This window comes from Carassius carassius, chromosome 20, assembly GCF_963082965.1.
Source record: "Carassius carassius chromosome 20, fCarCar2.1, whole genome shotgun sequence".
Taxonomy (NCBI): Eukaryota; Metazoa; Chordata; class Actinopteri; order Cypriniformes; family Cyprinidae; genus Carassius; species Carassius carassius.
The window spans coordinates 13,204,045-13,216,927 of NC_081774.1; the positions used below are offsets into that span (position 1 = coordinate 13,204,045).

Sequence of the window (12,883 nt, forward strand, 5' to 3'; positions counted from 1 at the left end):
TAAATATAACTTATATAGCTGTATGCCTACATAATATTGTTAAGAAGTGAAAGTTCTGTAAATAGGAAGATGACTATGCGTGTAAGGGATCAGGATGTGACTATAGATATGGGCGATGATGTCAGAGGCTGGGGGTGTAGAGAAGTGTCTGATAAGAACTAAGAATCGGCTCTATACTTGATATCTCAACCTCTGCTTCCTTTTCTTGAGGGCTGCTCTGGCAATACACTGCAGTCAGAAGACCTTTCAGTGTTTTGATTGTCTCTACGGTTGACAAGAGCAGCTGGTCACTACTGCACATTATGTTTTTGGTCCACCTCATTGGCAGTTTGGTATGTGTGTATCATACCAGGCTTCTTAACAAGCCTAAGCAGCGAGACATCCATGGTCCAGCAGCTTCACAAGGCTTCTTGACACATTCAGCATCACTGGCTGACTTTAGTCATGATCTACTGAAGCGACTCTGTGAGTGGATGTAGGAGTGCTGACTCACTTTCTGTGGCTCTGGTGGGATGAGCTACAGGATTCTGCGTCTTGATTGAGCATCTGCGTGCCAGAGTTTGGTATCTGTAGGCATGTTAGTTTTACCGGGAGCCGGGCCCCTCTGTCAAAACACAGAATTAAATGAAGCACATGACCACAAGCCTCAGTTTATCCTCAGGATAGCATACCACAGACAGCGGGGGAGAAGAGACGGAATGAGAAAATGAGCATAGAGAGAGTGATACCATCCATAAATATACACAGATATGCCATTCATTTACTATGAAGGAGGTCATTTAATTGAGAGTTGACTCCTGGAAGTTTGTGATTTGAAATCTGCTATGAGCAACATAAGCACTCAATTCTGCATCCAAGTTTTATTTTAAATGCCAAGTGATTGGTTTTTCAGCTGATGCATGAAAATGGCAAGACAGTGCTGATTGGGTGAAGGCAAACTGTAAAATATAAAAATACATTTGAATATTTATAAGATGTATTTTGTCATAACACAGCTAATTTGGATTGACTGTCATTGGAGAACGAGGCTTTTTTGAGCATATACCAGCAGGGGATATATTTATACATTTATAATAATATTTATACAAAAATCATCTTATTTATATATTATTTTCTCCTTATTTGCGTTTAATTCATTTTAAATAAATATTAATCACTTTTTATTATTTTTCTTATGCATCTGTTATGATCATTTTGCTATCCTTTTTATGTTATGAATTAGCATAGTGTATAAACTGTGCTATATAAATTAATTTGCCTAGTCTATGATGTACAAATAAGAATCTGAGAATGCATGGCTGAATGACTCTTTCTTGCAAAACATCTGCTTTGATGTCTACATAGGCTATTTGAAAAGAAATGAAAGTTATCTCTGTCTGGTTACATGTAGCCTGTTGCAGTGCATTCTCCGCCCCAGCGATGTGATGATGATGATGAAGGGGACTTGAACAAGACACTGGGAGTGCAGCGCTTCCAGCAGATCCTCACACCCCCCCAGCGCTTGCCAATTGAACAACACCGCACCTTTAATGAGGAGGACTTTGAGTGTGAGAGCTTTACTACTGATGCAGTTGGTTTATAGCCTTAAAAACATATTTCATATTACAAATGACTAAATTGAATGGGAATGCATATTATTTGGACTGTTTTATTTATATTTATTGTGTGTTATGGTGTTTTTTCAACAACAACAAAAAATCTCAAAATTATATTAAAATTACGAAAACAGCAAAAGTAAAAAGTCTGTAATTTTTAAATATTTCTCATTTCATTCCAAATCTGAATGCCTTTTTACATGGTCTGCAAAATTTTAATCAGTAAATGCTCAATGAATCATAAATGGCTCAATGGATAGTTAGTGAGGCTACGAAGCCCATATGGGGAAATTAAATTATATTTCAATGCATTTGCATTTTTCTGCAAAATTATTTTGTTCTCCTGAGAAACTTTGTGTTTGTTTGCAATATAGAGCACTGAAATACAAAGTTCTGGCATGACACACTAGATTGCGCAGTCCGATAGATACAACTCAGTATGACATAATGACATCATCATAACATGTCACAGCTGATTGGTTCTCTCCAGTATCGGTAGCCAATGAGCTCACTGCTCAACATTCAAATACTAAGCTAATGTTTGTGGTAGCAGTTTGCATTACACTTCAGAAACCCTCCACCTTCCCCAGCTCCACCTGTATAGATCTACTATGGGGGGATCATGTATGCTATGGGGGTTATTAATGTATGTTATATGTGCAGCAGCAGTATTTATTACTTGCTCACAGCAGCATGTTGTTGGTGTATTTGCAGTAGCAATTCTTGGTGCTTGCTCTGCCTCAGCAGTAGCAGCGTAGCATATCTATTCCCCCACAAAGACACATTAACATTGTCATGCACATTCCCATGCAAATAACTCTAGAGTTGCCATGACAGAAATATAGTTTTCCCTCCCACCTGATAATATTTATATCTGAAGTTTTGTAAGAGAATGCAGAGTTTCTCAGGTGAACTTCACAAACACATTGAAATATGTGTTATAATATGATTTAGTCCTATCTTTTTTTTTTACCATGGCCATTTCCCTTAAGGGGCTCTGTAGTGATGCTCTTCTAAGTCTTTGATGTTTTTGGCATTTGTAGATCACCGTCACAGCTCTCTACACATTCACCACCCTCTGTCTAAACACTTCCCAGAGGGCCGGAGGAAAAAGCCCGGAAGAAAGCGGAAGGACTCAGGAAGGAGGAGGAGTTCATCTATGGGATCAGCTCCGCCAATAGATGAGGATGAAGAGGATGAAGAGGTGGATGAAGATTCCTGTAGTCAGCAGGATAAAGAGGGCAATGTCACCACCACACCTACACCGGAAACGGACACAGAGGTGGATGCACAGGTAGTCGAGTCACACAAACACACACACACACACACACACACACACACACCCTACTTGTTATGATCTTACTAATTCCTCTCTTGCTGGCCCCCAGTTTTTTGTATCAGAAGATGATCGAGACTCCACTGTAAATAAGAATGGTAAAGCCTCACCACAACGAAAGCTGCCTATCATACCCCATTCAATGCTTCACACCAGTATCAGCATACCAGAAAATGTTACAACAACTGCGTAAGTGTATATGCGCACACACACACACACACACACACATATACAAACGCATAGAATGTATGTGTTCAAACTCACTATGTTCTGTTGCCACATCAGGGGCAGAAACTGGGTTCATAATCTGCCCAATGGCAGACGAGTTTCTGCCCCATGTTTGTTTCCAAGTTTGAGTTCTGGCCGCAGTTACGATCTGCAGGAGCGCCGCCGGACGGGCAACATGACAGGCACATCCTTACAACACTATCAATACATGCCTACTGATGAGAGCGAGGCACAGACGCTCGCCACCGTTGACCTGGATGGCATTAAAAGTGAGTACGTATGTGTGTTTGTGTAAAATTTGACAGAAAGGTTTGTTTAATGTTTTTGACAAGGTTGCATTAATATGATACAGTATTGTGGTAAAGTTCAAACGATCAAAGAGGAAGGAGACTGGGGTCGGCGTTCTGAGGCTCATGGGTATTTATTGACAACAAAAATAAAACAGAAAAATAAATTCGCGCCACATGCACACACGTTCAAACGTCTTCAATACAATGCACTGCTCTTGGGTTTACGATCTCTCCACGCACGTCGGCGGCTCTTTCTCCCCACGAGTTCTCAGCTCTCTCTCTCTCCTTCTCCGGATGTCGTGCGGCTTAAATACCGGTTCCCCACGCCAATCACTGCAATGAGATTCAGCTGTTAATTGTCTCTCACCTGAACCACTTACCACCGCTCGTCTCTTCATTCGCTCTCTCGTTGCAGACTTCGCTAAACCACGCCTCCCCCGCCACATACCCCCACTGCCCGACTCAGGTCGGGGAGCCATCCGGCCTGCAACCCCCCCCCACCCCATTCCTGGAGAGGAAGTCGGCCACAGCCATCTGCGCCCCCCGCCTGTGAATTACCTTGAACTTAAATGGCTGTAAAGCTAGATACCAACGGGTGATTCGCGCGTTGGTATCCTTCATGCGGTGGAGCCACTGGAGGGGCGCGTGGTCCGAGCAGAGGGTGAACTCCCGTTCCAGGAGGTAATAGCGAAGGGTGAGAACCGCCCACCTGATGGCCAAACACTCCTTCTCTATGGTGCTGTACTTAGTCTCTCTCTTCCAGAGCTTTCGACTAATGTACAGCACCGGGCGGTCCTCCCCCTCCACCTCCTGGGACAAGACCGCGCCCAGCCCCCTGTCCGACGTGTCCATCTGCAAGGAAAAGGGGAGAGAAAAATTAGGAGAGTGCAGGAGCGGCCCGCCACACAGGGCAGCCTTATCTCGGGTAAAGGCCTGTTGGCACTGCTCCGTCCACTGGACCGTATCCGGCACCTCCTTTTTAGTGAGGTCAGTCAACGGGCTGGTGAGGTCCGAATAACAAGGAATAAAGGTCCCGTAATATCCCGCCAGCCCCAAGAACTGCCTCACCTCCTTTTTGGTCTTCGGCCTGGGGCAGGTCGCAATTGCTGCCGTCTTATCGATTTGAGGACACAACTGCCCGTGGCCCAAGTGGAAGCCCAGATACTTTACCTCCACCCGCCCAACTGCACACTTCTTCGGGTTGGCCGTCAGCCCCGCCCGTCTCAGCGCCCTGAGGAACACCCTCACATGCTCCATATGCCGCGGCATATGCAGCATGGGGCTGCAGCACTCGATCCATGAGTCGCTAGAACGTAGCCGGGGCCCCGAACAAGCCGAAAGGAAGCGTAACAAATTGGTGTAATCCGAACGGCATGGTGAAGGCTGTCTTTTCTTTGGACATGGGAGATAAGGGGATCTGCCAATATCCCTTTGTTAAGTCCAATGTCGAGTAAAAGCGAGCCGTGCCTAACCGATCGAGCAACTCGTCAATTCGCGGCATTGGATAAGCATCAAATTTAGATACTGCATTCACCCTGCGATAGTCTACACAAAACCGCACCCGACGCCCGGCTCTGTCTCAATGTGGTGCTGAATCAGGTCAGTACGACCAGGTAGGGGCGAAAACACGTCCGCAAATTCCACCTGCAAACGCGCAATGTCAGTGAGCTGCGAGGGCGAGAGGTGATCTCCCCCTAGGGCTATTGCGAGGGATTTCTCTTTAGTAACCGCCTTTGGCCCGAGATCCTCCTCCTCAATCACTGCCATCGCTAGCAGCACTGACTCCTCCCCGCTCCATTTTTTTAAGAAGGTTGAGGTGGTAGATTTGCCATGAGTCGCCTCTATCTGTTTGTACTACCTCATAATTGAGATCTCCTATCCGCCGTGGGACCTCAAAGGTTCCTTGCCACTTGGCTAGTAATTTGGAGCTAGAGGTTGGCAGTAACACGAGCACTTTATCTCCCGGTGCAAATTCTCGTAGCTTAGTCCCCCGGTTATATAGCTGGCTTTGTCTGTCCTGGGCCTGAAGCAAATTCTCCATAGAGAGCCGTCCCAGTGTGTGGAGTTTTGCTCGCAGGTCCAGGACATATTGAATTTCATTTTTGCTATCCGAGCGTCTGTCCTCCCAAGTTTTTTTCAGGACGTCTAAAACCCCCCGGGGCTGACGTCCATAAAGAAGCTCGAAGGGGGAAAACCCCGTGGAGGCTTGGGAGACCTCGCGCACAGCAAATAAGAGGGGTTCTAGCCACCGGTCCCAATTTTTCGCGTCTTCCTGTACGAACTTCCGGATCATGGTTTTCAATGTGCGATTAAACCGTTCGACCAGGCCGTCCTGCTTCAGGATATCGTGTCGCGCAATCCACTAAGACCAACGCGAAACGATGTCCCCGTGCCGATCATTCTAACGGCCCGATGAGGTCCATACCAATTCGCTCAAAGGGGACCTGCACTAGGGGAATAGGGCGCAATGGCGCTTTTGGGGTGGCCGGTGGGTTTACCAACTGACATTCCCGACAAGACGCGCACCACCTGCGCACGTTCTCGTGAATGCCCGGCCAAAAGAATCGGGTCGTTAGTCGATTTAGTGTTGCCATTACTCCTAAGTGTCCCGCCATAGGATTACAGTGCGCCGTCTGGAAAAGCATTTCCCGACGGCTCCGAGGTACTAACAATTGGGTTGTATCTTCTTTTGTCTGAGCGTCGCGGGTCACTCGATACAACCGATCCTTGATAATGGCAAAATACGGATGGGCTAGCGGGCGCTCAGGGTGGAGGACCTGCCCATCGATAGAACGGACCTGCTCGAACGCATGTTTGAGTGTCTCGTCTTGGGATTGTTCCAGGTGAAAGTCATCACGACTGGAAAGGTTTAGCCTCGCCACGCCGCTCGGATCCCCTGAGACCGCCCCGCTAGGTCCTGGTACAGATTCTCCCACTTGAGCGCTCGCCCCGCCCCCCGGCCAGTTCTTTCCCCCAACGGCATCCACTGTTAAACACCCCAATAATTGCTGAAACGCTGGCCAATTGGTTCCCAAGATTAGCAGATGCCTGAGGCGCGGACTAACGGCCACCTCCACATTATGCTTTTGGCTTCTAAATTTAATGGCTATGGCCTTTACGGGGTATTCCACTATATCCAGTGGAATACCCCAGGGGAAAAGAAAGAGAGAGAGAGAGAGACAGAAGGAAGGGGTTTGCCGACCCCTGAGGCTCGTGGGTATTTATTGACAACAAAAATAAAACAGAAAAATAAATTTGCGCCACATACGCACACGTTCAAGCGTCTTCAATACAATGCACTGCTCTTGGGTTTACGATCTCTCCGCGCACGTCGGCGTCTCTTTCTTCCCACGTGTCCTCTCTCTCTCCTTCTCCGGATGTCGTGCGGCTTAAATACCGGTTCCCCACACCAATCACTGCAATGAGATCCAGCTGTTAATTGTCTCTCACCTGAACCACTTACCACCGCTCGTCTCTTCATTCGCTCTCCCGTTGCAGACTTCGCTAAACCACGCCTCCCCCGCCACAAGTATAAACAGTAATATTGTAAAATACTATTACAGTGTCAAATAACAGTTTTCTGTTTTTAATATATTTTAAAATGTAATTTATTCGTGTGGTGACAGAGCTGAATTTTCAGCAGCCATTACTTCAGTCTTCATTGTCACATGATCCTTCAGAAATCATTGTAATATGCTGAGACATTCTTTTCAGTATTTTTTTTTTTTTTACAAATAGCGATGAAAGACATCTGTAAGAAATAGAATCTATAAGTATTTTTTGAAACAATGATGATGATCATTATAGTAAAATAAAAATTTAACGTACATTCTAAAAAATATATATACATAATCAATGATGTATATAATATACATACAATCAATTAAACAATGCTATCTAATATTTAGGTATAATATAAATAATTTAAATCAGTTGATAGCCTTTTAATTATTTTTTTGTTTTAAAATTATGAATTTTGTTTAAAATGTTTAACAGAGCAAATTCAGGATTTTCCAAGTACCCATAAAACCCATAAGTATCTCCTATGGTATAGTGTAGCTGTATATTAGTTATTAGTGAGTACTGGGCTTTTCAGCTGATCATAGATCATCAATAATGTGTTTTTTTTCAGAGGTAAAATACAGGACATACATAATTTCTCAGAAGGAGAGAAATAAATAAATACATAATTGAAAATACATATATATCATATATATAATATGTATTGTATCAATCCATTCCAATAACATGTTTTCAGTACTGGAATTTTTTTTTGTTTTCCTGCTATCTTTTTTCTAAGGTTATAAAGCAATCCTTTATTTACCCTTCCGTTCTCATTCTTTTGAGAAGAAATCATGTTTTCAGTCTAACCATCTATGGCTGTGGTTCAGGAATGTGGACATTCTCAAAGTGCCCAGTTGTGTGTTTCTGTGTTTGGATGCTGATTGTTGTGTGTGATGTAGCCAGTGTCGTCAGGGTTGGATAAGCACCTGAGTTACTGATACTCACAGACCTTCTGGTGTGTTACAATGGATTCAGTGTTGTTCTGACTTGTTTGTTGTTTTTTAACTCTCGGTTTAGTATTTCAGCATCGTCTTGCTGTCTTTCTTGCAGGTCACAGGTTTGAGGATGTCCCTGGTGTGCGGCGGCACCTGGTTAAGAAAAGCGCTAAAGGTCAGGTGGTTCACATCGGCAAGGATCACAAAGAGCCCAGCAGTCGTATCCGCACCAAGTTGGATCGAACCCCACATGAGGTGAGACACCAGCTAACTAGATTATCTTTCCCCTGTCCACTTGGAGCTATTTTTTAGGCTTGGGTGTTTGGTGTAGCTAATAAATCATACAGTACAGACCAAAAGTTTGGACACACCTTCTCATTCAAAGAGTTTTCTTTATTTTCATGACTATGAAAATTGTAGATTCACACTGACATCAAAACTATGAATTAATACATGGAATTATATATGGAATTATATACATAACAAAAAAGTGTGAAACAACTGAAAATATGTCATATTGTAGGTTCTTAAAAGTAGCCAGCTTTTGCTTTGATTACTGCTTTGCACACTCTTGGCATTCTCTTGATGAGCTTCAAGAGGTAGTCACTTGAAATGGTCTTCCAACAGTCTTGAAGGAGTTCTCCGAGAGATGCTTAGCAGTTGTTGGCCCTTTTGCCTTCTGTCTGTGGTCCAGCTCACCCCTAAACCATCTCGATTGGGTTCAGGTCCGGTGACTGTGGAGGCCAGGTCATCTGGCGCAGCACCCCATCACTCTCCTTCTTGGTCAAATAGCCCTTGGTGCCTTCAGTGTGAATCTACAATTTTCATAGTCATGAAAATAAAGAAAACTCTTTGAATGAGAAGGTTTGTCCAAACTTTTGGTCTGTACTGTACATATCATGTCTTCAGCATCACCTTAGTAACACAATTGTTAAATATGATTATTAAAATCTTAAAAGATTATTTCCCAAAAGCACAAACAAAAAGAACAAATTCAGGAAATCAACCTACTAAAGTTTTAATATCAAGCAAATTGCATCCTTTAGCTGTAATGCCTTCTTAGACTTGAGACAATAGAGTAAAAGATTTAGATTTAGTTTGCATGCTGTATAAAGCTGGGGTATCTCTGCCATTGGCTCACTGAGCCTGCTGTTGTTTGTTAGAGGAGATCATGGCCCTGTTACATGGACTACAGGGTTCGTCGTGCCCGACAGCTGAAGGTAGGGTGACACAGAGCTGGTATGATTGCTTTGTGAAACAGCTAAAGCTTGCGTGTGGTTTTTACTCACCACATGTTTGCTAACAGATCTATACCACAAGTTTTGTGGAAGGCCGTGGATGGTCACAGTATCAGAACCGTGTATAACTAAGCTAGTAGAACTGCACTTGTGTAGAGCTGTTCAGTCATTATCGAATGCCACTTTTTGATTTATGAGATCTGTTAACATTAATAACATTATTTTAATTTTTGTAACATTACTTAAAGAGACTTTAACATTTAAGGTAAATGATAAGAGTTTATTTATTTGTTAAATCAAGTAGCAATTATAGTTTTTTCAAAAATAAATGAACACTTTTAGAACTTATGGGCACACTGAATTGACCAAAAGTGAGAATTAAAGACATTCTAATGTTACAAATGATTTCTATTTAAAATAAATGCTGTTCTTTTAAACTTTCTACTCATCAAAGATCCAGAAAATTTTAAGCAGCACAACTGTTTTTAACTGATGTGCTTAAACTTATTCCAAAAACCCCAAAACTTTTTTGAATGGCAGTGTAGCTTATATATATTATGGCATATCTGGATTTTTAAAGAACACGATACATTTAGAATTCACATTTGATGTGTAATTTAAAGTCTCTTCAACTGGTGATGTTACTCATAAATAAACAAAAAACTATTTTCTATCAACCAATTAGAAATTTCTCAGAGAACTTTAAATGCTTAACATTAGTTTTAAGATAACTGAACAGCTCTACTGACATCAACTTAAAACACAATAAATTAGATTTTATTCCAACAGCTGAAATCTGCAGATATTCTTGGATGGCTTGCATGAAAAGATTGCTCAAGATTGCTCTTGACTGAAAGAAAAAACAAAAAACAAAAACAACAGATATAATCCACAATGAAATGTAGACTAATTTTAATCTTGTCTGCTTCCTCAAATGATGTGTTTAGCATTGCCTATAATGATGCATTTACTTTTTTTTTCTTCATTTATTTTGCATTTTATATTTTAAAGAAAGAGTGTTTACTGAACTTTATCTGACTCAATGAACTCATCATTTCTTTAAGCATAAACAGAAGAAGAAAGGTCACATAAATAATAAATGTATGTGTTCTCGCAGGTGTTTGTTGAGCTGAATGAGTTACTGATGGATAAGAACCAGGAGATGCATTGGAAGGAAACAGCTCGTTGGATAAAGTTTGAGGAGGATGTGGAGGAGGAGACAGAGCGCTGGGGCAAACCTCACGTAGCTTCACTCTCATTCCGCAGCCTGCTGGAGCTCCGCAAGACCATTTCACACGGTGAGAGAGGAATACAAAGTCTAACTATAGTGTAAATTACTCTGATTTCTTACAAATTTAAAATGCTTTTTGCTGCTGCGTCTGATGTATAAGTGGTGTAATTTTACAGGTGCAGTGTTGTTGGATCTGGACCAGAAGACGCTGCCTGGTATTGCTCATCAGGTGGTGGAGCAGATGATAATCTCAGATCAAATCAGAGCACAGGACAGAGCCAATGTGCTCCGAGCCCTGCTCCTCAAACACATGTTAGTTTCACCTCTGCACATCTCAAAAAAGATCAATAAAGTTACTTGCCTATTAAAAAACTCCTTACTCATTTGAATCATGCAGCTGAACTTCATGCTTTGTTGTTCTTCTGTTTGTCAGTCATCCGAGTGACGGCAAGGAGCACAGCTTATTTAAACGGAACATCTCAGCAACCAGCCTTGGCTCTCTTATATCTCATTACCATAGCAGTAACCATATCGCCACCCCGGAGCCCCCTGCCACAGACCCGCTCATCGGAGGACTACGTAACTTTGAGTCACGCATTAGTGTAGACTCAGATAGGATCGAGGTGCATTAAAGTCTGTGTGTTTTTAAGAGGCAAAGAATGGTAAAACAGACAATTAGAACATTCCCTCTCTGTTTCCATAGAAAGACACAGCCCAGTTTTTTGGTTTGCACAAGACCAAATCTAAACATGAGCTGAAGCTGCTTGAGAAGATTCCGGAGGATGCAGAAGCAACCGTTGTCCTCGTGGGTTAGTTAACTATCCATATTTAACAGTCAGCACATGACACATTACATCTGTTGAAGCCATGATGCAGATGATCTCGATTTTCACAGGTAGTGTGGATTTCCTGGATCAGCCCACCATGGCCTTTGTGAGACTGCAGGAAGCGGTTCTGTTAGAGTCTGTTCTTGAAGTGCCGATTCCAGTGCGCTTTCTGTTCGTGTTGCTCGGCCCTCCCAATGCCAACATTGACTACCACCAAATCGGCCGCTCCATATCAACACTTATGTCTGATAAAGTAGGTCTCATTGAAAAATATATATTCTGTCATGTTTAGGTATATAGACTACCGTGCAAAGATTTGGAATGAGTCAAATTTAAAGTTTTTTTTATAAAGAATATCTCTTTGAGTTTGAGACTTTAGTCTTTGAACTTTAGGGATCTTTTCTTTCCACAAACAGCTTGTAACACTCCAAAGAGGAAGGAAACTTGAAATCGCATCATATGAACCCTTTAAAATAGATAAACAGTTATTAGAAATTGTAATATTACAGTATGTGACCCAGGACAAACTGTTCAGAAGTGTCCATTTTATCAGGATTGGACAATATTTGGCCGAGATACAGCTATTTGAAATCTTGCAATCTGAGGGTGCAAAAAATCTAAATATTGAGAAAATTGCCTTTAAAGTTGTCCAAATGAAGTCCTTAGCAATATATATTACTAATCAAAAATAATGTTTTCATATAGTATAGGAGAATTACAGAATATCTTCATGGAACATGATCTTTACTTAATATACTAATGATTTTTTTTTGGCATAAACAAAAAATCAATCATTTTGACCCATACAGTGTATTGTTGGCTATTGCTACAATACTTATGACTGGTTTTGTACTCCAGGGTCACATACTTGTTGCTGTTTATTCTTTATTTCTGATAAAATAAATGCAGTCTTGGTGAACATAAGGAAAGAAATCTAACCAACCCCAAACTTTTGAACGGTAGTGAATAAATATCTAAAAATCGTTGAAACAATAATTTTATCGTATTTTAATCTTGATGCATTTGTTTTGCCGCATTGCCAGAAGTATAAACAGCATTTCAAACCTCTCTTCCAGCACTTCCATGAAGCGGCGTATTTGGCAGATGAGCGGCAGGACCTGCTGACAGCCATCAACAGCTTCCTGGACTGCAGTATTGTGCTTCCTCCATCTGAGGTTGGAGGAGATGAGCTGCTGCATTCTATCGCTCGCTTCCAAAAAGAGATGCTGCACAAGAGACATGAACAAGAGGTCAAACTACAGGCCAAGGAACCCAAGAGCCCAGAGGACACCGGTACAAGGCTCTCGCTCATATACAGAATCAGTTAACGGTTTATCCAAAATAAATATATGGAATTAATTTTTTCATTCGTTCTTAATTTTCTCAGCTCTTCAGCCTCCTCTGAAACCTGAAGACGATCCTCTTCGGAGGACGGGTCGGCTGTTTGGTGGGGTTATCCGAGATGCACGGAGCCGCTACCCCAAATACATCAGTGATTTTAAAGATGCCCTAAGTCCTCAATGCATGGCCACAGTCATATTCATTTACTTTGCTGCCCTTTCTCCTGCCATCACCTTTGGAGGACTATTAGGTTAGTCAGAGCTCTACTTTTGACTATATAAGCCACTGTTTTAATGAT

At 42.2% G+C, this 12,883-nt stretch overlaps 1 protein-coding gene across 3 annotated transcripts in view; it reads left to right on the top strand.

Moving 5' to 3' along the window:
- Positions 1 to 12,883, top strand: part of slc4a2a (solute carrier family 4 member 2a) — a 33,781-nt gene that overhangs the window by 13,837 nt on the left and 7,061 nt on the right. For 2 of the 3 annotated variants that reach the window (XM_059501701.1, XM_059501700.1), the window contains exons 3-15: positions 1,391 to 1,547; positions 2,639 to 2,889; positions 2,984 to 3,120; positions 3,217 to 3,428; positions 8,064 to 8,203; positions 9,112 to 9,168; positions 10,304 to 10,484; positions 10,594 to 10,729; positions 10,851 to 11,040; positions 11,121 to 11,226; positions 11,313 to 11,497; positions 12,321 to 12,537; positions 12,632 to 12,835. In XM_059501701.1, coding sequence (XP_059357684.1) covers positions 1,391 to 1,547; positions 2,639 to 2,889; positions 2,984 to 3,120; positions 3,217 to 3,428; positions 8,064 to 8,203; positions 9,112 to 9,168; positions 10,304 to 10,484; positions 10,594 to 10,729; positions 10,851 to 11,040; positions 11,121 to 11,226; positions 11,313 to 11,497; positions 12,321 to 12,537; positions 12,632 to 12,835 — 2,173 coding nt within the window. The remainder of the gene's footprint in view (positions 1 to 1,390; positions 1,548 to 2,638; positions 2,890 to 2,983; positions 3,121 to 3,216; positions 3,429 to 8,063; positions 8,204 to 9,111; positions 9,169 to 10,303; positions 10,485 to 10,593; positions 10,730 to 10,850; positions 11,041 to 11,120; positions 11,227 to 11,312; positions 11,498 to 12,320; positions 12,538 to 12,631; positions 12,836 to 12,883) is intronic. The other variant, XM_059501702.1, reaches the window with a different exon arrangement.